General features: G+C 36.3%; 1 protein-coding gene across 8 annotated transcripts in view; it reads right to left on the bottom strand.

Annotated features, from left to right (window-relative positions):
* Positions 1 to 25704, bottom strand: part of CDC42BPA (CDC42 binding protein kinase alpha) — a 329925-nt gene that overhangs the window by 212189 nt on the left and 92032 nt on the right. For all 8 annotated transcript variants that reach the window (XM_010381838.2, XM_010381864.2, XM_010381872.2 and 5 more), the window contains exons 3-4: positions 10797 to 10880; positions 107 to 202 (exon numbers count right to left, since the gene is read on the bottom strand). In XM_010381838.2, the coding sequence (XP_010380140.1) occupies positions 107 to 202; positions 10797 to 10880 (180 nt within the window). The remainder of the gene's footprint in view (positions 1 to 106; positions 203 to 10796; positions 10881 to 25704) is intronic.

Genomic DNA, 25704 nt, shown 5'->3' on the forward strand with positions numbered 1-25704 from the left:
GGTTTTTTATATGAAATCTACATTTAAATGATGTTTAAATAAAAATAATTCTAATTCTTCCAACAAAAAAATAGTAAGTATATAGAAATACAAAAATGATTCTTACTAAGTTATTGTCATCCTGGAAAGCATAGTGCAAGGCTGTAATCCATTTATTGTCTCCATTCACTAATACATCTCTTTCTTCACGAAAACATGCTGTCTGAAATGCAAAAAGAAAAATTTTAGAGTATACTTTATGTAAAACTAGGAAATATACAAAGAATTACTATGTTTATTATATTATTTCTGTTATGGAAAAGGAATACACCTGATATTATAAGACATTTCAATAACACAAGTTTCAAACCACCCTCAGAAACTGGGCTACTGGAATAGTAACTTTTAAAAATATATTTTATATTAAAAAAACACTTTTATAGTTCAAAACAATCAGAAAAACACACATAATAATATAAGAACTACGGACCAACCCACCATCCAGATAATATAAATGTCTACATTTTGCCATATTACTTCTCATCTTTTTAAAGAAATAACATGTAAATTGTAGCCTTCCTACTCCAAACTGCGAACTCATTCTCTTCCCTTTCTCCCGTTGTAATTAATAATCTGAAGTCAGTGGATAGTCCAATTATATGACTTGATTACACATGTGTATGTCTATAAACAACAGATTTGTTTTATGTTTTGAAAATGTTCATGGGCCAGGCGCAGTGGCTCACGCCTATAATCCCAGCACTCTGGGATGCCAAGGCGGGCAGACTGCTTGAGCTCAGGAGTTCAGATCAGCCTGGGCAACACAGCGAAACCCTGTCTCTAAAAAAATACAAAAATCAGCAGGGTGTGATGGCATACACCTGTAATCCCAGCTACCCAGGAGGCTAAGGCGGGAGAATTGCTTGAACCCAGGAGGCACAGGTTGCAGTGGGCACTCCAACCTGGGTGACAGGGTGAGACCTTGTCTCAAAAAAAAGAAAGAAAAAGAAAAAGAAAAAATTTATGTGATGGTATAATTTTATCTATCCTTTTGCAATTTGGTTTTTTTTTTTTTCTCAAGAATGACTGCTCTTCTTTTAACTGCTATGGCATACCATTGTTTGAATGCACTATAATTTATTTATGCAATAACCATGGAGTAACATAGGTTATTTCCAGTTTTGTATTATTATTATACAATGTTGGAATAAACATATTTGTACAAATGTGCAAGAGTTTCTCCACTGTATATACTTAGAAGTATAAATGCTAAATGCAAATTTCAACTTCACCATTTAGCCAATTTTCTTTCCTGAGTGCTATACCAATTACTATCTCCACCCAGAATATAAAAGCTCTGCTTTTCCCCATATCCTCAACAACATGTGACATTATTAGACTTTTAAGTGGTTGCCAATACGATGGGTGTGAAATAATACCATTATTCCTTTAATTAATATATTCCTAATTACAGGTGCAGATAAATAGCTTTATATACACTTACTGAACACCTGAACTTTGTCTTTTAATTGTTCACTTCCCTTGTCCATTTTATCTAATGGATTGGTTTTTCAAATTGTTTTTTTAAAGTTGTAGTTTATTCTGAGAATATATTTCCACTACTATAAAAGTATATCCTGGAGAACCTTAGAAATATATAAACAAAAATAAAAAATAATTTTTTAACTTTTTTTTTGATACAGGATCTCACTCTATTGCCCAAGCTGGAGTACACTGGTATGATCACAGCTCACTGCAGCCCAGGCTCCTGGGCTCAAGTGATCCTCCCACCTTTGCCTCTTGAGTAGCTGGGACTACAGGTGAACACCTCTATGACCAGCTAATTTTTTAATTTCTTTCTAGAGACGAGGTCTCACTATCTTGCTCAGGTTGGTCTTGTACTACTGGGCTCAAACAATCTTCCAGCCCCCTCAAAGTGCTAGGATTACAGGTATGAGCTACCACACCCTGCCTAAAAATTAATTTTATATATCATAATTTTGTAATACATTATCCTTAATTTTTAACTAAAAAGAAACAAAAATAACACTATGACAGAAACTTCAAAGATAACTCTAAGAAAGTAAAAGTCTCCCTGAGTCATGTTCCCATAGTTTCACTGACCAACTGTTGTGTCCAGAGGTTACCATTATTAACTCTTTGGTCAGAATCCTTTCAGAAAATCTGTGTCTATATAAGCATGAATGCGTGCACACAGAGATTATATATTCACATGGTATTCCACCTCTCCTATATGTTTTGGTCTTTATACAAATGAGATTATAGTGCTCTGTAAGTTGTTTTCTTTTCAAGTAACAATGAATTTGAACATCCTTCCGTATCAGTACATAGAAATCTACCTAATTTTTTCTTAATGGCTACACCATATTCCGGATACACTAAAAACATTATCATACAGTATGCTATATATAATAAGTGATTATTGTTTCCCACAAGGTAAATTCAACAGCCATGATTACACAAAACAATTAAATTACTAAAATCTACAACACTATGCTTTGGTTCTTTTTTCTTGCTCTGTCGCCCAGGCTGGTGTGCAGTGGCACAATCTCAGCTCACTACAACCTCTGCCTCCTGGATTCGAGCAATTCTCCTGCCTTAGCCTCCCGAGTAGCTAGGACTACAGGGGAGCGCCACCAGGCCCAGTTAATTTTTTGTATTTTCAGTAGAGACAGGATTTCACTGTGTTAGCCAGGATGGTCTTCCTCTCCTGACCTCGGGATCCTCCCACCTTGGCCTCCCAAAGTGCTGGGATTACAGGCATGAGCCACCGCACCTAGCCATTCTGGTTCTTTTTAAGGGGAAAATAGAAAGCACTTTACATACTTCCTACTAAGTCCTGTTTTATGATTTAACTGACCTGAGGTTATGGTTTACTGCTAACATTTTAGAGAGCTTGTAAAGACTGCCAGAGTCTAGGAGACTACTTTCTCCTGGCTTTATCTCACTATAAGAGCAATCTGAAATTTTATAAACATTCTAGCTAGAATTTAATAACTATTCATTATTTAATTTGACCAATAACTCAAAACTAAAAAGTTCCAAAGACTTTAGTCAACAGAACATATTAAACTTTGAGTTCTAATCTATGTTAAACTGTTTAACTAAAAAAATTATTTTTAAAAAATAAAAATAATAGGCCAGGAGTGGTGGCTCATATCCGCAGTCCCATGCTTTGGGAAGTGAGGTGAGAGGATTACTTGAGGCCTGAAGTTTGAAACCAGCCTGCCTGACATAGCAAGACCCTGTCTGTACAGGGAAAAAAAAAAAAATCTGCCAGGCTGGTGGCATGCACCTTTGTAGTCCTAGCTACTTGGAAGGCTGAGGCAGGAAGATCACATGAGCCTAGGAGTTTAAGGCTGAAGTGAGCTAAGATCACACCATTGCACTCTAGCCTGGGCCACAGAGCAAGACTCTGTCTCTTCAAAAACATTAATTAAAATAAGAAAACAAACAATATAAACTATTTATAACATAAACTTTCAAACGTATACAAGGGTAGAGAAACTAGAATAAAAACCCCCGCCTCCTAATATACTCAACTTCAACAATTATTTTCTTGGTCCATCTTATTTCTTTTAGACCCTCACTCACTTACTACCATCCCCTAGCACCACACACACACAGGAGCATATACTTATTTTTAAGCAAACCCCAGACATCACATGATTTTATCCATAAATATCTAGCTATTAAATGATTCCTATCAATGGCTTGAATCCTGAGTCTAGGTATAAAGCACAGGCTACATTTTTGCTTCAACATATCACATGGCTCTCAGTTGCTTGTCACAATTGGGAAAGGATGGGTTCTGCTGGCATTTAGTGGGTAGAGGCCAGGGATACTGCTAAATAATCTACAATGCACACAACAACCCCTCCAACAAAGAATTATCTGGCGCCAGTTGTCAATAAAGTCCCTGTTGAGAAGCCCTGTTCTAGATCAACATTAACCAAATCATGATGCACATATACCCTGGGTATATATATATATATTCATAAAGGTGCTCTGGGGATTCAACATGCTTAAAGGCTATAGTAACATCTACTTCATTACCTTTTTTAAAAACAAACTAAATAAATCCCCCGCTTTAAAAACAGAATATTTGATATCTAAGAATGTATTAATAACAAACATGTAGGAAGGGCTACTGTAGATGGTATCACTTCCTCGGATTCACTCACTTTCTCAACCAAATGTTCATCCAAATATTCTGCTTGCCACAGTGATGTTTTCAACTATTATACAGTTTTCCTTTTGAAAAAATATTCAGTCTATATTATTTAAATTTTATCTTTAATGGACTACTGGGATAAAGAGCAACAGGAATGCCTATGTTGAAACAAGTTAGTAAGGACTACATACATAAATTGTAATTCTGGAAAGTTGACACAGGATTCTCTTCACCATGTTCATAAGATGCACTCATCAGACTAACAATCTTATACTGCACATCAAAACTGCACAGATATTTGGAAAGCATGAGTTAAAAAGAAACAAAATCCATTGATGATTATATCTACTTGGGTTTATCATTTAGTAGGAATAAAGACTTCACTCTTCCATAGAATACTATCACAGAGAAATTCTTTCAAATAACAACTGAATCTTTCTCTAATATTTGAGGGAAAGGACATTTTTCATTTTTAAAATTTAAACAGGTGAAATTTTAAATGGCAAAATGTTACGAATTCCAAATATTACCATGGCATCAATTCACTTTTAAGTCTTCATTTTAATATATATTTGATGGCCAAATCAAACATGAGATGTATCATTTTTACTTATTTTTCAGTAAAAAGTTTTATTAAAAATAGAAGCAATTTAGTAACATCCACAACTGCCAAGTGTGTGAGAAAACAGACATGTTTACATAGTATGAGTGTAAAGATAACAGTCCAACTTTTATAGAAGATAATTTTATTGGAACAATAGCTATCAAAGTTTAAATGTCTCCCCTCCCTGACTAAAATCCCAGAGTTCGACTAACAAGGAGTTTAATTTAGGGAGTGAACAAGTTCTAGGTCAAGCATCAAATGATAATCCCTTCATGTAAAAATTATCCTTGAAATCATTTCAACTTCAGTATACACAAGCTGAAGTGCCTCAGGGCAGCCCACAGCAGTATCTCTAACAGCATTTCATAGTAAAATTTTTTAAAATTTTACATGGCATATACTTTTTGAGTAGCATGACTAGTTTTGATGCACTAGTTTCTCTCCTCTTCTGAAATTTCTCTTGGTCAAACACATGCAGATAGATAAATGGTAAAATAATGAAATGTATTGACAGTTTGACACTTCATCTTTGTAAGAATTCACACTACTGATAAACTCACAAAAGTTTACCCAGTATATATAAATATTTTTATAGCATGGTTCAAAATAGTGAAACTAAGGAAACAATCTAAATTCTCATAAACTTAAAAAAAAAATCAACCTAATAAAAAATATAGTCATTCAGGCCAGGCACAGTGACTCATGCCTGTAATCCCAGCACTGTGGGGGGCTGAGGCAGGTGGATCACCTGAGGTTAGGAGTTCAAGACCAGGCTAGCCAATATGGCAAAACTCTGTCTCTACTAAAAATATAAAAATTAGCCAGGTGTGGTGGTGGGCGCCTGTTATCCCAGCTACTTGGGAGGCTGAGGCAGGAGAATCACTTGAACCCTGAAGGAGGAGGCTGCAGTGAGCCAAGATCTCGCCACTGCGCTCCAGCCTAGGAGACAGAGTGAGACTCTGTCTCAATAAAAAAAAAAAAGCAATATATATATATACACACACATGCATGCACACACACACACACACACACACACACACACACACACACACACACAGCCATTCAGTATAACGAAGCTATTAACAAAGAATGAGATATTATAAATGTATTAAATATATAGAAGTGGAAAAAATACATATTTTAAGTGAAAAAGCAATATGAAAAATCAGACTTATAATATGATTTCATTATAATAAAATTTTTTGTTAAGGATAAATAAGAAACCCTTAATAATGATCTACTTAAGACAGAAGGACTGGGGGTATTTGAAGGAGAAAAGGGAACTTGCATTTGTTCATTTTTTACTTTGTGTAGTACTTTACTAAGAGTAACAATAATTATAAAAATAGCCGACTAAGGATAACAACAATAGAAAAACTAATAAAACAACAGGCATAAATCAGCACTGTCACAGATAAACTAAGATATACTATTACCCTATTTATGAGACCTTATTATCTTCAGTTTATACATGAGAAAATTGAGCCTTGGAAAGGTTTAACTCTCAGCCCAGTGCAGTGGCTCCACCTGTAATCCCAGCACTTTGGTAGGCCAAGGCAGGCAGATCACTCGAGCCCAGGAGTTTGAGACTAGCCTGAGCAACATAATGAGACCCTGTTTCTACAGAAAATACAAAAATTAGCTGAGTGTGGTGACATGTGCCTGTAGTCCCAGCTATTCCCAGGCTAAGGTGGGAGGATCCCTTGAGCCCAGGAGGCAGAGGTTGCAGTGAGCCAAGATCACAACACTGCACTCCGGCCTGGGCAACAGAGCAAGACTCTGCCTCAATAAATAAATAAAAATATTTTTTAAAGATTTTTTTAAAAGGTTTAACTCTCAAGACAGTGTTTCTGTAAAGTATACTGCATCTCCTCATAAAATGAGTAATGACATCTCTTAATAAGCGAAGTCAGTACTCATTGAACAAATGTGAAGAAAGAAGTAAAATTTACAGAACAGATTGAGAGCAGTAGTTAATTCATTAATTTAGGAGGTTGTTGATAAACTAGCAAAATCTGTAAATGATGAACTTGTACAGTTGTTGGTGATAAACTAGCAAAGTTTGTAAATGGTAAATCTGTGAAATTACTGGACAATTATTATATTATTATACCTTTCTGCCCAGGTATAGAAAGAGAGGAGGCTTCCTAGCACCTTTGAGTAACCCATATCTCATTAATTATATATTTGACATATGGCTTGAAACAGAATAAGGTAAATAAGTTGGACATAAACCTCTGAAAAAATTGTTTTAAAGCATCAACAATACACAAATTTAAAAAAAGGAATTTTGCTTCTCATTTGTAATTTATTAAGCATCACTGGTAGGTCTTGTTTTCCAAAGATGGATAAGTCATGGTCAGAAGGGTTTTTATAAATGTTTTTTTTTTTTTTTTAAAAAGATATGCTTATTCAAGCATAGAAATACAATTTCTATTTTAAAGTGAATTCTTCCTTAAAAGTTTCAACGCAGAATTTCTGCCTGAAAGATAAAAGTTTTCTCAAATAGTTTGAGGAGTGTACCTTTCAAATATGGAATCAGTCTTGCATCCCAACAATAAATCACACTTGGGCATGGTATATAATTCTTTTAACATACTGCTGAATTGTATTTGTTAATATTTTGTTAAAGATATTTTCATCTAAATGCATGAGGAATATTTATCTTAAACTTTCTTTGTATGGTCCTTGTCAGGTTTTTCTATCAGCATAACACTGACCTCCAAAAGGGGTCTTATACTTTAAGGTCCTGAGGTCCCTAGCTGGTCTACCTTATACTCTCTACCTTTTGGGTTCTTCTAATGCTTGTTTTATATATAATGTCCAGAATCTTTAGCTGTACTTCACAGAGAACAGGGAGAAATGAGTCTATTCCACCTTGTCTCAGAAACAGAATATATTAATACTTGTTAATTCAATAAAATATTTGATTTTAAATTATACTGTTTTATTTTCAATTTTGCCACTTCCAACTGTAATGAAAGCTAACCCAGTTATTTGTCCTTTTCACAATTCTTCCCCAAAATATCTAGCTTCATTTAAAAAAAAAGTACAAACTTTAATTCAATTTTTTAAAAGTTCTAACTCTGAAACAGTAAACTGACTACAGTTGTTATTTCTGCTAAACAGAACGTAATTATTTACTATTTTGTAATAACAGGATTTGTTGCTCTAGCAGCCGGGAATGCTGTCACACCTTCAAGGGTTTGCATCAGCTGAAGAAAGCCTACCAGTCCAAGGCCATGTCCTTCAGGGGTAGTCCATGTCCACTGACTAGTAGAGGCAGGTGTATAAAGGTCTAGACATTTTGATCCAATGTAGGACACTTCTCAAGAGCCATTTCTGCTACAGAGCTCCCAGTGGAATCAACTGAGGCTGATGGGACAACTTTACAAATCCTATTTCCCTCCCTTCCCTTCTACAGGTGTTAATCTCAAAAGAAATCCCTAACAAATATCTGCACAATAAACTCAATCCCGGGATTTACTCCTTGAGAAATTCAACCAGTGACAGTAAGGCAATTCAGTCTTAGGGAAATTATAAGTAAAAACTAAGATGTTGAATATAATGGATGCTAGCACATATCCCAGTGATACATGTGACATTAAATCTCCCAGATACTTTGTCAAACAGGATATTACTATACAATAATTACCTCTGGGGGGATGTAGATAAAAAGGAAAAATTATACACTATTAATAGGAATGTAACTCAGTATAATCTTTATGGAAAACAGTACATCGATTTCTCAGAACTACCATTTCATCCTGCAATACTACTGGGTATCTACCCAAAGGAAAAAAAATCATTATATCAAAAAGATACCTGTACTCATATGTTTATCACAGCACTATTCCCAATAGCAAAGTCATAGAATCAATCTTGCTGTCCATTAACACAGGACTGAATAAAGCAAATGTGGTATGTGTATACACATATGTGTGTGCATGTATATACGCATACATACATATATGAAATCTTATCTTCTGCAGCAACATGAATGGAATGGGAGATCATTATCCTAAGTGAAAAAACTCAGAAAGCCCAATACCACATGTTCTCACTTACAAGTGGAAGCTAAACCATGAGTACACATGGACATACAGAGTGGAATAATACATTGCAGACTACAAAAGGTGGGAGGGTGGGAAGGGGGTGAGGGTTGAAAAGTTGCCTATTGGGTCCAATGTTCATTATTTGGGTGACGAGTTCACTAGATGGGTACTTCACCACAATGCAATATACGCATGTAAGTAATCTGCACCTTATCTCCTAAATACATAAAAACAAACAAAAAAATGTTTAATGAAGAAATAGTATTTTAAAATAATGACCTCTGGGAGGCAGAGAAAGGATGGACTTGGGTGGTAAAAGAACACTTTGGCTTTATCTGTAATATGCTATTATTTGTTTTACAAAGAATATATTTGTGCTTCACTTCTAAGGGTTTTTGTTTGTTTTCTTTTTTTTGTTTAGTTTAAAAAAAAACTAAAACCAAAAACTTGGCCAAAATGTTATTAATTCTGGGTAACAGAACAAAAGTGATTATTAGTTTCTTCTTTGTGTTTTCAAATTTCTCCAAAGAAATAAATAATGAAGTATTTACTTTCACTGCCACCACATCTGTCATCATGGGAACCCTTTTTGCTTTTCCCTATACGTTTGTTCATCTTTGGGTTGCTACAAGTACTGACAGATAAAGATCTCTAAGGGCGAATTTCCTGTTATTTTCTTACTAATCTTACCAACTTCCAGCGTTATTACTCAGCCTGCTCATCAGTATCACTTTTTATCAGTTAAATAGCAAAGACTTGGAATCAACCCAAATGTCCATCTGTGACAGACTGGATTAAGAAAATGTGGCACATATACACAATGGAATATTATGCAGCCATAAAAAAGGATGAGTTTGCGTCCTTTGTAGGGACATGGATGCAGCTGGAAACCATCATTCTTAGCAAACTATCACAAAAACAGAAAACCAAACACCGCATGTTCTCACTCATAGGTGGGAACTGAACAATGACATCACTTGGACTCGGGAAGGGGAACATCACACATCGGGGCCTATCATGGGGAGGGGGGAGGGGGGAGGGATTGCATTGGGAGTTATACCTGATATAAATGACAAATTGATGGGTGCTGACGAGTTGATGGGTGCAGCACACCAACATGGCACAAGTATACATATGTAACAAACCTGCACGTTATGCACATGTACCCTAGAACTTAAAGTATAATAAAAAAAAAAAAAGATACATGGGGGAAAAAAAAGGTACATAGCAAGTGACCAAAGGAAAAAAATAAAATAAAATACTGACAGAATTCTACATCAGTTAAGTTCTGCTTCCCTGAAGCCCCAGAATGCCTACCCCATTCAACCCTTCCCCATGATACAGCACAGCAGTGGACCCCCAAGAACTCCACCCCAAATCTATGTGTGACATCAGTTCTGACCAGGCCATACTAGCTGCTGGATATTTTTAACATCACTCCAGCCAATCCTTCCCTCAAATCTACATAAAAATGCAGGCAGTTCTTGCACTACTAAATTTTACTACACCTCCTGTAATATAAAACAAAATACGAAGTGACTGCATAATCAGCATTAAACAAAATTTCCAGAGGGTATGTTCAAAACTCCTGCTGACTTTTGCTTGTAGCAGAATACAGATAAATACAGAATAATATAAACAAGTTATGTCACGTTAGAAATCAGCCACTACAAAATGTCTTTCTATAAAAGAAAGTAGTTTGCAGACGTCCTTTAAATATAGCTGCATAAGCCCCACATTACAAGGGTTTCCATTTAGTATTCCACTAATATTAAATTAGCATATGGATTGTAACCTTTATCACAATTATATCACAATTGTGTTGAATTTGTCTTTTATGCCTTAAAGAATGTCACCACAGACAAAATGTTACCAAGTAATATTTAATGAGCTCTATGTAATTTTATAGTTCCTGAAAAATATTTCTAAAATATTTATATATTCCAATACATAAGACTCTTACCTCAGCTCTTTTCAGCATTTCCCATTTATTCAATATTTTCATGGCAAATACTTTATCTGCATTTTTTAGTTTTACTACGGCAACCTAGAAAAGATATAGGAAATATAAATTTTAAAAGAATGACAATTTTTTCAGTCATCCATTTTCCTTTTTCCTCTCTGTAAAAAAAAAAATAAATACCAATTATCAATTATGTCAATGTAGTTCAAATGCTAAGATCCTAAATTAAATAATGTTGTCAGATGAAAAAGTTAGTGAACATGGGCCAAACTAACAACTGTATTTGTGAATACTTTATTAGTTGGTATTTGGGAACACTGTATTAGTTGGTAATTATACATTATATCCCCCTTTCCAAGTTTTCTGCCCTGGAATTTAAACTCAATATCTACTATCACTAAGAAACTGAACAAAATGTTCAACAGGAAAGAACTAGAGCTTATTAAATAATGCATGCAAAATTCCAACACCATGTTACAAGGAAGGCCAGCTGCCAAAACAAAATGTTCTGTGAGGATCAAACAATATGAAATAAACTGAAAACGATCCTATTTTTCTTATCACATACTCTTACATACTATACCATAACCCCCAAACTACATACTATACCATAACCCCCAAACCACATACACACATATACATACGCATAGAGAGCAATTAAAACTGACAATTTTACAAAAACTAAACTTTACACATTCCTTCCAAAAAGTAAAAAAAGGAACATTTGTAGGGAGACCCCCTGAAACTATTGCTATGGAATAAAAGATGAAATGCTCCTGATTATTGTAAATACAAAACTGCATGCAGGATTGTGTAAAGACAATGCCAGGTTGGACTGCCAGAATGAGCCAAGAGCGCATGATGTGCTTCCCCCTGCAGAGAGCCTATGAATGGACGTGCAGTCAGGGAGGTTTCACATCACCAAGATTCCTATCCCAGAAAAGCAGATGTTCATAGCTCTGGGAATAGAATGAGACCTTTGTGGAGAGCCTATAAACAGATGCATGGGGGTGTGCCTGTCCATATGGATAAGACAGGGCTATAAACGCCCTCATCTTGCCATGGCTCTTCTAGGCCTCTTTAGGGTTAAGGCATACTCCTTTCTGAGAATTTCTGATCTAACAGGTTGTCTAGCTTCACATCCTGTTTCTATGGATTGTTGGTAACCAGCTTTTGCTACAATTGTTACTACTGATTAATATCTTGCTAATCATAGGTTATGGAAAGACTGTGTTTCTGTTTTAAGGCTCTGTTAGAAATTACTGATGCACACACTATATTGTAAATCCCTATCTCCGTATACTGTACTTCTGCATACAGATGTTATGTTAAAGAATTACTTCATCCCCATGTGACCATCTCACCTCATAATCAAATGACCCTAAATCCCTCACTAACCTACCCCTGCCCTGACTAAACTTAAGAATAAATGCTGGTATATCCAGTGCATTGGCAGCATCGCGGGACTAGAAGGCAGTGACCCCCTTGGACCCAGCTTTCACTATCTTGTGTGTGTCTATTATTTCTTGACCTGCCGATCCGCCTGGGAACAAAGAGAGAGCCCCATTGCATTGTGGGTTGCTGGCCAGATCCCTCAATAAACATTTATTTCTGTATTTTACATTTCAATTGTGAATCAAAAACTATCAAATACAATAAATAAAATCCCTTTCTCACTCTCAACAAATTGATTACATTTCTATTTCCATCTCTCTGCTTCAGCTTAACCAGATAATCTATAAGGGCACTTCCAGCCCACTGGATTTGCCATAGGCCAGAGGCCAGCCTACAAAAGAAGAAAACAAAGGTTGAACAAGGATGCTTCCAGTTACTGGGGGTGGGTGGGGAGGAAGAGAAATGCTACCCTAATATGCAGAAAGGGAGGTCAAACTACATACAGCAGATCTTCAAACTGCTGTTCAATGGGATATTTCCAAAAATAGAGTATAAGTTTAAACTCAAGAGCCAAAAAAAAAAAAAAAAAAAAAAAGCAAATATGCATATCAAGGTTATTTAATAAATTTATATTTGGATCAGACTGCAATAAAAATAACATGACCATATAATTACAGTAAGTGTATGAATACTAAGTATTTCTTGGTAATTGTTATAAGTGGTTATATATAATGACTGATTATAGTTTTTCATCAATTAAAATGGTGAGAAAGAAAAGGAAGTATCTCAATTTCAAACACAATCACTTTAGTCTTCAGTCATATCTGGAGAAATGATGGGTCAATTAAATTGTTCTCAAAATGGAATCATACTTAAAAAGGTCTGTAATAAAGAATAAGGAAAAACTTGAAACATTGTTTCACTAAGATCTCTGAAAGGGTGAACACACCACCTGAGCTACTGCTTAGACTCAAAAATCAAACCCTGCACAATTGGGAGTACACATGGACAGACAGACAGGAGCACTAAGCTATACAAGATTAAATTTAGGGCAGGGAAAACACACAGAACGCTAATACTTACACCCTCTTATTCTGATTGAGGGAAGAATAGCTGAAAGACTCCAAAACTTAGGTGTCTTCCCCTCCTAAGGTCACAATGCGAGAAAAGTACTAGCAGTACTCTACAATTCACCAGTTTTCTATAAGTATGTACCTGATGATAACTACTAACAAAAGTAGCGGTAGAAGTAATACCCACCCAATACTACTAGTATAAATCTAGTAGGAGGAGGAGTGTGTTCTAAATGCCAGGCACTATGGTAAGAGTTTTACATAGGTCCATAATCCCTTATCTGCAATTCTAAAAGACAAAAGGTTTTCATAACTCATTTGGCAGCATGTAGTGACATCAGGCTATTAATATTCTTGCTTTTTAATCTCACTTAGTATAAAAACAAACATGCTTCATTGAAGAAATGTCAATTTATCTGTTTATGAAGTGCTGCTCCAAACCCCAATGGGAATGTTACATAAAGAAGAGTATACTAACTAAATTATCTTTCTAAAATCCAAAAATATTGGAACCAAAACAACCTCTGGAATATACAACTGTGCAGTAGGAATGATGATGATGCCTAATATTTACTGAACACTCAAACACTTAGCTAGCATTTATTGTGGCTGTTTTGGGGTGTGGCGATAGCATGGATTCTGAAGCCAGACTACTGGGGTTTGAATCCTAGTTTTGTGATTAGCTGCACAACTCTCAGCAAAAAACTTAACTTTTCAATACTTCAGTGTCCTTGTCATGATAACAGGGTTAATAACAATACTTACATCATTGTGGTAAAGATTTTAAAAATTAATACAAGTATAATCCTTCTACTTGGGATTATTGACCACTAATTATTGAGGTATTGTGGTGTAACTGATCAGGGCCAAAATGAGACCCATTCTACACACCTGTGCAGTCATCAGTGCTGCCATGCTGCTGCACAGTGAAAAATATTTTCAAGTTTTTCAAGGGTCTGGCGCTTAGTAAGCATTCAATAAGTATTAGCTATGATTATCTGCCAGGCATTACACTAAGCATGTTATAGCTCAATCTCTTCACTGCCAACTCTACCTCTAATATGTGGCAAAGAATACAACTCTCAATTTCTTCAGTTTCCTTAACTACCAAAATAAAAACCCTTCCATCTCTTTAATTTCTAACTTTCTATAATTTTAGACTTATGAAAAATATATTTACATAGAAATATGGATAGAAATACCCTCAACTGAATATATCTACATACAAATAAAAACTAAGCCACAATATTCACCAGTGTGGTTTTCAATAGTAAAATATTGAAATGAACTTAAATATTCTAAATGATCAATTTGACTAAATGTGATATCTCACAGTATGACAGAAAATTACTCATACACTTTAAAAAATTACTGAGGAATGTTAATAGGGAACAGTTCACAGTATAAACAAATAAGTTTATTAAAGTGTGTACACTGTGACTTTTTTCTCTCTCTCTCTACATATACACACACACACACATAAAACATGTACCATAAATGCTTTATGTATATTAACAGAAGAATCAAAAAATCAGGTATTTCTAGGTGATGCAATTTCTACTTGCTTTTCTACATTTTCTATATAAAACACATAAAATCTGAAGCATGGAATGAAGTAGTATGGGATACTACATCACATCCTGGTCATGAAATGACCGCTAATTATCGAGGTATTGTGGTGTAACTGATCAGGGCTAAAATGAAGCTACATTTTAGCTTGCGTGTGGTCATCAGGAATGCCATGCTGCTGCAGGGTGGAAAACATTTTCAAAGCTATCTTATAACAGTTTCATGAGCTACCTAAAATATTTTCTGGAATAAGGTGAGTGTGGTGAAATAAATGTCAGTTCAGGAAATATTCTTGAATTATCGAATTGGTAAATGATGAGAAAAGAATATGAAGTTTACAAAGTAATAAAATAAAATCAAACTGATCTTGCTTTTCTCCTTTAACACTGCAAGTCATATTCATATTCATTTCAGTAGCTAAAAATCAAGAAGAGGAGGATTTTCTTAGAACTCTAACCTCAGGTCCTGTATTTTCAAGAACCATAGCTAACATATAAGAGTGTAGTATGTTAAAATGTCCTTTCTTGTTTAGCTTGATCAAAATCAAAAGTACATTTAGTATGAACTGCAAGACTATAGTTTAACACAGAACAGACATATTTTTTAAAACATTAGCAATATCTTGAAAGACTTCATAGTAAAAACATGATGTTAGAAAACCTGTAATAATAATAATTCAAGAATTATCTCTGTAAACACTACAGAAGCTAGTGTTTTTTAGTCATTTGAAGCTACAAACTAGTTACAAATTGCAATTACAGAATTTTATGTTCATTCTTAAGTTACAGGTTGTAGAAAACAGAAACAGTTGCCATGGACTTCTATAAATCTAGTCTTCCCGCATATAGCAAGAATTCATTCACCATACCTCCTCTGTTCCAACCCATTCCAAGCTACCATTATATCTTGCCTGAGGCCGGGCGCCATGGCTCATGTCTGTAATCCCAGCACTATGGGAGGCCAAGGTGGGTGGATCACCTGAGGTCAGGAGTTTGAGACCAGTCTGGCCAACATAGTGAAACCCCATCTCTACTAAAAACACAAAAATTGGCCAGGTGTGGTGGTGGGCGCCTGCAGTCCCAGCTACTAGGGAAGCTGAGGCAGGAGAACTGCTCGAACCCAGGACACGGAGGTTGTGGTGAGCTGAGATCGTGCCACTGTACTTCTGCCCGGGCTGGAGTGAGACTGTCTCAAAAAACAAACAAACAAAAGAAAATCTTGCCTGGATTGTCCTACCTGACCTCTCTACTTCTGTCCTCTCATCCCACTATCTATCCTCAACACTGAAGCTACAGTAGATCCTCTTGAAATGTAGCTCAGATCACGACACTCCTCTGCTCCACAGCTTCCAATGGTTTCCCATCTCTCTCCAAGGAAAAGCCAAAATCCCTCTACGTCTTATGGGGCCAACATGTTCTGGCCCTCCACCTTCCCTGACTTCACGCTACTCTCCCCCTGGTTCACTCTGCTCCAGCTATAATGATCACCTTGCTCAATCCAAACTAGCCTTTGTACTTGTTCATCCCTAGCCCTGGAATATTCTAGCCCCACAAAGCCACACAGCTTTCTCTTTCACTCCTTCAATGAAATGTCACTTTACCCCTTGACACTTTCTAACCCATTTCTTTGCTTCCCTTTCCCATTAGTTGTTATCATTATGAACTATGTATTCTATTTATGTATTTTGTTCATTGTTTGCTTCATTCACTACAACATAAGCTAATGAGGGCAGGGATTTTTTTTCCTATTTGTTCACTAGTACACACCTAGTAATTGGGAATCTGTAGGTACTCAATAAACATTAGCTGAATTAATGATGAATGACTGGGAATCTGTGGGTGTATATACATGCAAAGTTTACGGCATCAATATTCTCAGCTGCAAGTATACAACTACACTGACACTAAAACTCAAAAATAAGGTATTATGACAAAAGAGATACAACTGTGTATTTTGTGATTTATTAAACATCTATCAGCTTATTCCAGCTCATTCTGTTCTCTTAACAGGCATCGAAGTCCTGACTTCACAACTTGGCCTTTATTATCTTTTGTCTATTGCTGTTCACTACTTACTGTCTTTTTCACCTTTTAATTTCCCCCACATATCATCTACTATCATTTATGATTAATAATAATAAAATAACAAAAAATAACTCTTATTTATAGAAAGCTTATTCTGTGCCTAGCACTGGGCTAAGCATATTACATATATTACCCCCCATTTAATCCTTATACCAATCTAAAGCAGATTCTATAATCCCCACTTAAATTAGTAAACTAATGTTTGGAGAAGTTAATTAACTTACTCATAGTGACAAAATGAGTAAGTAATAGAACCAGAATATGTACCTGGCTATCTGATAAGAGAGCTAGTATACTTTACTACTCTAAGTACTGAATAGTTCTATAGGTACTGAGGAGTTCTTCCCATTCATCAGACCTGTAATTTTGATACCTATTGACACATGTTAATGGTCATCATTACAAAATGTGTAGAAATCGCTGTATTTGCGTTTTTCAAAACTGTTCTGAGTGACCAATTTGTGTTCAAAATATTTATTAAAAATGGGGGAGAGAATAACTATTATCTTTAATAAGCAAACTAAAAACACTACAAAGAGTTTATTAAACCAGCTAGAGATATCCTTTCTATAGAGACACAATTTATATATTCAGTAGCAATAGTCAAAATACTTCAAAATTGGGACAGCACGGGCATCAACCAATCAGAACAAACACTGGCTATAAAATACAGTATGCCCATACCAGTTTGCCCCTACAGACTGAAGACTAGCACCATCAAAGGTGAATCATGCAATATAACTTCTTACTCCCCCATGAATGCCAGGAGAGCCAGAGTAAAAGACTTTTTAAAGAAGAATGAATGGTTAAAGGTAATTCGCCCTTCAGACCCTAGAACTGGACTATGCAGACACGTAAGGGCCTAGTTATAGTAATTAGAGGAAGCAAGCTAATTAAAAGCTTTTGACACCTGAAGCAGGGGTAGCAGGCCAAAGCAGCAAGCTTTCACAACAAGCTCTGAAGCCCAGAAGCCTTGAAGCTGCCGGAGCAAGGCTGGAGCAGGCAGAAGCGGTGAGCCACCAGGAAACTGTTGACAGGCAACACCCAGGGCGTAAGTTAAAGGTTTTCCTGAAAGCAAAAAGGAAAACCCAGCGTTAAGTTAAGCAGTAACTAACACAATTGAGTTGTAGAGAGAAGGTTCATAACTCACTGAGCTGCTGAATTTCAATTGTATCTTACTGTTTCCCACGATTTATGCATTTATTATAAGAGTTACATAAATGATGCATTTATTTTCATGGTTTTGTTTGTTTTTTTTTTTTTTTAAAGAAAGAGCATAACTGACAGAAACGTCCTATCAAATATTCATGCAGAGGTTAGCCTATCCACGGGGCCTATATATCTATTGAAAAATTCCTGGTAGAAGACAAAACATCTTGGAGGAAATGATTATCTCTCTAGGGTCTCTTCATTTCTAAACCTACTAGTTCATAAACACTACAGGATATGTAAGCCCAGCAGACATATTTTCATCAGGAATGAATAAGCAGTAAAGCTCATAATCCGGCCAATACTACCTTTCTATACAAAATTAATTGTTTTGAAATAACAGTTAATTATCAGCAAACTGTTGCTTTTATTTCACATATTTTAATCAATACACACATAGAGCAAGAACATAACAAAAAAAAAAAATTTAAAAAGACACCTCACACTAAATCCCCAATATTATCAGTCATGCGTCAAGTGCTCTGACTTGATCCTGGAGGTTTAAATGGCACAGACCTATGACCAGGCAGGACTTGACTGACTGCTGGACTGCTATCTGCTGCCACCAACTCCCGAGCCCTGTACCCCATTCTTTAATTCTTCCAAGCATCAGGACAGTAGAGCAAATGTGGCTGTCCTTAACTAACTGCCTTACATATCCTAATGAGCAACTACAAGTAATTTTTCAATTCCCTGTCTTTTTTTTTCAGTCTCTTTAATGAAAAAAAGTCATGTTTTATATTTTTTATATATGTATATAAACATATATGGATATATATAAAATAAGGATATATATAAAGATATATATGTAAGGAATATATATATTACATATATATGAATATATATATTCTTTAAGTCTTTTTATTGTTTTTTATTTCCATAGCTCAATCTCAGCTGAGCCCTCAAATCTACCTGCAGTCCTGACATTAATTCTGTCACTCTCAACAGAACTTTACCAGTCTTCCAAAATGTCCTGTACCACCCTGCCACTACAAACTATCCCACTCCTGTCCTATCTACTCTTCACCAGCAATTAATGACCTGGTTGCCTACTTTATAGATAACAGATTTTTTACATTCCCTCATGCCAACTCTAAACGTTTTTGTGCTTCCATACCTCTTTTCCTTTTGAACCCTACTACTTTTCAGGTCTAACAGTATCACTTGAGATCCTTGATCCCAGACCCTCTCCTTCCTTCCTTCCTTCCCTTCCTGTCCTTATTCCATTAAAAATTTCTCTCCTGCTTTGAATCCCCCTTTCTCCTGTATATCAATTGAAAAACTTTTCCAAGACCATTCCCCATCCAAGAACAAAAATACAAACAAAAATGTCACTCCCATTTTACCTTTTCCTCAAGGAACTGATACCACATCCCTTTCCACAACACATTTCTCCAAATAGCACATTTTGAAAGAGTAGTACATGCTTGCTTTTTCCACTTGCTCATCATTTGTTTGCTTCTCAACCTCTTTCAAACACCTATTTCAAACTAATTTCAATTTAACTCTACTAGACAGAAATTATTCTTTCAAAGTTCAATAACAACTTTCTAATTTCCAAATAAATTGTTCTCAATTCTCACCTGCTTTTCCCTTTCTTCATTACTGGACACTGCTGACAATTAATACACTCCTCCAATTTTTCTTTTGCTGTAACCTGTTAAATATTTTTCCCCAAGGATCTCTACTCCACCTTTTTTACATCTCCTCTCCTTCCTGACCTATATTATCTATTCCAAAGCCTCAGTTAATACCAATATGCTGGCAACTCCTAAATCCCTATCTCTTACTATCTATGCCCTTATTTCTAGTTGCCTACTGGTCATCTCTCTAGCATGTTCAGCAAATGTTAAATTTAAGAAGTCAAAAATCTGTATACCAAACTCACTCAAGTGCAAATCTCATTATCTATAAATTACATACCTTTAACTTATCATTAACATTCAAAGTTGCCTTTTTTGAATCTGTTTCTCCCACCTACCCTCCTTTCCCACTACCACTGACCTAATTCAAGGACTCATTATTTCAACTGAAAAATGATAATAGGCTCTTTTTTTAAAAACACATTACTATATGCTATACATTATGCTAACTGCTGAGAACACAAAGCTGAATAAAAAGTTTGTTGGGCTCAGAAAACAATACTCCAAAATGAAGGACTCAGCAGCATTAGACACAGAAGTTTTTCTTTGACCTTCTCCTGCTCTGTCTCTCAATCCCATTCTCCCTCAAGGTAAGCCAAAGAAACTAGAATCCCTCTTCTCTAGGTCTTAGAAACTAGAACTTCCCTTTCCTCAAAGCCAGCCATAAAACCTAAAAATATTACTCTAGTTTTCCCTCAGCCTTTCGGTATAAAAACTGGCGACAAAGAAATTATTGCCAGGCAATGTGGCTCATGCTTATAATCTCAGCACTATGGGAGGCTGAAGAGGGAAGATTACTTGAGCCCAGGAGTTCAAGACCAGCCAAGGCAACACAGGAAGACCCTATCTCTACAAAAAAAAAAAAAAAAATTAATTAGCCAGGGATAGTGGTGCATGCCTGTGCTGAGATGGGAGCTTGATCAAGACTGCAGTGAGCTGTGATGGCACCACTGCACTCCAGCCTGGGTAACAGAATGAGACCCTGTCCTAAGAAAAATGGCTGGGCACGGTGGCTCATGCCTGTAATCCCGGCACTTTGGGAGGCTGAGGAGGGCAGATCACTTAAAGTTAAGAGTTCAAGATCAGCCTGGCCAACCTGATGAAACCCCGTCTCTACTAAAACTACAAAAAAATTAGGCAGGCACCTGTAGTCCCAGCTACTCGGGAGGCTGAGGCATGAGAATGGCTTGAACCCAGGAGGCTGAGGTTGCAGTGAGCCAAGATCACACCACTGCACTCCAGCCTGGGGGACACAGCAAGACTGTCTGAAACAAAGAAACAACAACAACAAAAAACTGTCAGATTTTACCTGTTTCATTGCAGGTCAACAGACCCCCATTCCAGAGAGGATCCTGCCCCATACCTGGAAGGAAGGAATGCTGCACAGAGAGTCCAAGAAGACTTTAGATAGACAGGCCTTGCTGGGTTTCCCCACTCAGTCTGTTAGCATTAGATCATACCCTTTTTCTTCTCCAATCACATTTCTACACAGCTGTCTATACTTCATTGAACCTAAGCATAAAAATGGGCAATTTCCCCTGTATTTTGGGGTCTTCCTCATACAGGTGCCCATGGATACATGTTAAATAAATTTATATGCCTTTTCTCCTATTAATCTGCCTTTTGTAAGTTAATTTTTCAGCAAACTTTCAGAGAGCCAAAGGTTGGATCAATAACAAGGGTTATTGTGGGGACTCTTGGCCCCCACAAGTTCTTGCCTCCAAAATTCTCACAGTCCAGTGTGGGAAAACACACCTAAACAGTAGTACACAGACAGTACCATAACAGTACTACAGGGAAAGGAGGGGTAAAAATCAGTGTCCTATAAATAGTAAAGACGACACATCCTTGACCCCAAAGTGAGAGTAGAGGAGGAAAGTGTATAGTATGTGAATATGTATGTTAAAAGTTTTTTAAATGAAGTGTCTGACACCTGAGTCTTACATAGTGAATTCCAGAAAAAGGGGACTGAAATGGATGTGACTGAGGACAGGGGATAGTTTGGGAAGTAGGGACAGCATAAGCAAGGCACAGAGGCAGGAAATATGTGTGGGGGAGAAGATACGCAGGAAATTAAGCAGTTTTCTTTCCTAGGAACATAAAGAACACAATAGGGAGTAGCAAGAAATGGTGCTGAAGGGTCCAAAGAGGAGAGAAGCTTGTATGTCATGTTAACAAACTAGAACCTTAAAAATACAGGTAACAAGGGAACCACTCTGTGTAGACAGTTTTAGCTAGATCACTATAGCAGCTCTGTGGAGAATGGTTTTAAGGCAGGGAAAGACATTGGAAAGTTATAGCAGTAATTGAGGTGAGAGGATCTAACTAAGAAAAAGAGGAAGAAACTGAAGAAATACTGAGGATATAAAAGTTGGTGACTGGTGAGATGTGGAGACTACAGAGTGAGAAATCCAGCACCTCCCTTTGTCCCCTTCTCTATCCAATCCTTCCTCAGCACTATCACTATTACCTTTCTAGAAGAGTTCTAACTATACCACTACAGAAGGTCTCCAACTTACAATGGTTCAACTTAAGATTTTTCAATGTTTCGCCTTTACAGATGGTGCAAAAACAACATATATTCAATAGAAAGCCATATGAGACTCTTTTAGGATGCTGGTCAGTTGCAGCGAGCCACAGCTCTCACACACTCACGAGAGCAAACAACCGATACTCTACACTGTACAAATGTTCTGAGCAAATTTAAGGTAGGATAGGCTATGGTAGGTAGGCTATGATGGTTAGGTATATCAAATGCATCTTCAAGACTTATTTTTAACTTACAGTGGGTTCACTGGGACATAACCCTTTCAAAAGACAGGTGGCATCTATACTCTGCTTTTTTGTATTTTTGTTTTTATTTACTTTATGAAGTTTTTGTATTCGGCTTATTAATAGTTTACAGGACTCCGATTCCGGCAGAATAAAGGTCCTTAGCATAGCATACCAAGCCATTCACTGCTTTGCCCAGATGATGTTTCTTTTTTTTGAGAAAAATTTTTGCTCTTGTTGCCCAGACTGGAGTGCAATGGTGCAGTCTCAGCTCACTGCAACCTCTGCCTCTCAGGTTCAAGCAATTCTCCTGCCTCAGCCTCCCAAGTAGCTGGGATTATAGGTGTGTGCCACCACGCCTGGCTAATTTTGTATTTTTAGTAGAGATGGGATTTCATCATATTGGCTAGGCTGGTCTCGAACTCCTGACTTCAGGTGATCCACCCACTTCGGCCTCCCAAAGTCCTGGGATTAGAGGTGTGGGCCACTGCACCCAGCTGTGACCTTTCAAGCCTCATCTTTCACCACCAACAAAAACCTTATATTCCAGTTAGAAGACTGCTCACTGCTCTCTGAATAAATAGAAATGCACTTAAAAGAAAAAAAAAATTACTATTTTGATCCTAATGTTATAGAAAATTTATAAAATTAAAGTGTAAAGAAAAACAGCCACAGATAACATTATTTTGGATTAGAAAACTAATCTGAAATCATACAACCTTTTCTATGTCTTTTCAACTGGCAAGTCCTCGTCCAGAAATTTATTCTTAGAAAATCATTTGAAGTGCAGTGAAAGCATTAGGTACAAAAACGTTTTATAAGGCATTTATAATGTGGCAAAAAATAGAGCACATTCTTTCACTCATGCTGCAAATACATATTGAGTACCTACTATGCACTAGACACTGTTGTAGGTACTGGGAAACTGCAATGAGCTAACAGAGGGAAAAAAATCTTTATATTCATGGAGCTCACATTCTAGCTTAACAATAAGGAAATAGTTAAGTAAATTATCAAATATCCACATAATGGACTTTTATGGAGCCATAAGAAATCAGATTTACAAAGAAATATTTCAATACATGGGAAAAAGACAAAATATTTGGTAAGAAAAGTTCATTATATTAATGTTTATAAAACTACATCAATTTTGTTACCTGTGAATAGAAATAAAATTGGGAAAATATCCCTCAATTTACAGAAGTGGGTATCAACCCTGTGTACCTCTCTCCCTTTTGCTGATTAAACTGCGACCCTACTCAAGGGCATGTAAATTACTGGATTACAGTAGATGATTAGTAAGTATTATTTTCATTAGTCAAAAGAGGGAAGCATGAAAGAAAAAAAGAACTCCATTTTCCTATGTTTTTAGCCCTTGATAAAAAAAAAAATTACATTTAAAAGCACTGTTCTAAGTAGGGAATAAAACAAGTAAGAGAAATTCACTCCCTGACCTCACAGAGATTACACTTTATTGGTGAACACAAACATTAAACACATAAATAAGGAATTTAATAGTTTTAAGTATAAATACTAGGAAGAAATTGTATAGGTGTTCTCATCTCCCCATTAGAAAAATAAAAGTATTTTATATCTTTATTCCCATTTTCATAAACTCATTCATCTCCTGACTTTATTGTTATATTCAGTTCCTTCAGTGACTTCTTTCTGCCACAATTCTTTCACTGATTTCCAAATATGGGATAATTTTAAAGAAGCAACAGGTAATGACAAATACATTTAGTGAAGCAGGGAATACCTCTGATTTCCTTGAAAACACAATGACTAGTAATATTGGCCTTAAATATAATGCATTAGTTATTTCAAAGTATCTGAAGGAACTGTATCAAAGGAGATGAGTGCTTGGGCAAAGCACTCTGCTCTACTTCCCTTTTCTGTAAAATGTATCCTGCTATCTTTTTCTTCCTAGAGTTCAAGTTATGAGTATGTGGAAACACCCTGCCTCACAAGCAAGAGAGGCTCCACCCTCTCTCTTGATTCAAGAGGCAAATGTTGAAAAACAAAAATGAGTAATTCCCTTTCACTTCACTTCTGTCCTTGTAATAAACTTAAATGGATTAGGACTCAAGATTTGTCCTCTAGCAATTGGCCTGGATGCCCATATTTCAATATTGTTCTCTGTTCAACTACCCAATTGGTTTGTAAGGCTGGCTGGAAACCTCAAGTCAGCTAGCTGGATACATATACTTGGAGTCTACTCTGAGATTCCAAGTCAGAACTCAACTTTGCATTTAGGAGAAAATAACTGGAAATCTCCAGTTTGGCTCCAGGTTTAAGTCTTGATCCCTTTTAACAGAAAATCTGACAATTTTGAACCTGATCTACCTCTAGTATACTAGTTAAAACGCAGAAGCAAAGAGAAGAGGTTTGAACCTCACCTCCTTGCACAGCTCAAACAGCATTACATCACAGCCCATAGATGGAAAGTATCAAAACTTCCAGGATCTATGGTACAAGGAATGAAGACTTGCATCAATGACATGTAGAGGTAGAAACAGGGAGGATATGGAGTTCTCAAAGGATGGAAACACTGAAGTAGTATAAAGAACCTCAGCTACGAAGACCAGCCAAGAAATATTCAATTACTGAAGAATAACAGCCAGGATAATTGACTTTTGTTGATGTTTTCTTTCTAAGTTAGTATTTAAATAGTCTAAATAGAGCCTGTTTTGAGATGGCAAACTAGGGACCCTCATTTACTTCCCTCCCACCTTCAAGCTCATGAGATCACAGACAATACAAGCTGTCGAAATAAACCATAACAACACTGGAAAGTAATAAGAGTAACATCAGCTGATTAGATATTTTAAAGAATTCCTGAAATCTAAGGATGAACAGAATAGGGTTAGACGGAGAGAAAAGAAAATGGAGAAACTACACTGCAGAACAAAATTAATGCACAGGTAAGAGCAATTACAAAGAGAGTTAAAGCTGAAAATCAAAACTCAAGGAGTTAAGAAAGCTAATAGGGAAATTGTCAATGTACAGACTCCAAATTTAATCATTTTTGGTAGAAGATACAATTGTATAACTAAAAAAGTATAAACAGGAAACTACTAGCAACAAGGTAATTTGTTAAGGTTAACTGGTAACAAAAGGTAATTAATATTAATAAAGTAGGATATATATAAATAAATACCTT

Source organism: Rhinopithecus roxellana, chromosome 8, assembly GCF_007565055.1.
Source record: "Rhinopithecus roxellana isolate Shanxi Qingling chromosome 8, ASM756505v1, whole genome shotgun sequence".
Lineage (NCBI taxonomy): Eukaryota > Metazoa > Chordata > Mammalia > Primates > Cercopithecidae > Rhinopithecus > Rhinopithecus roxellana.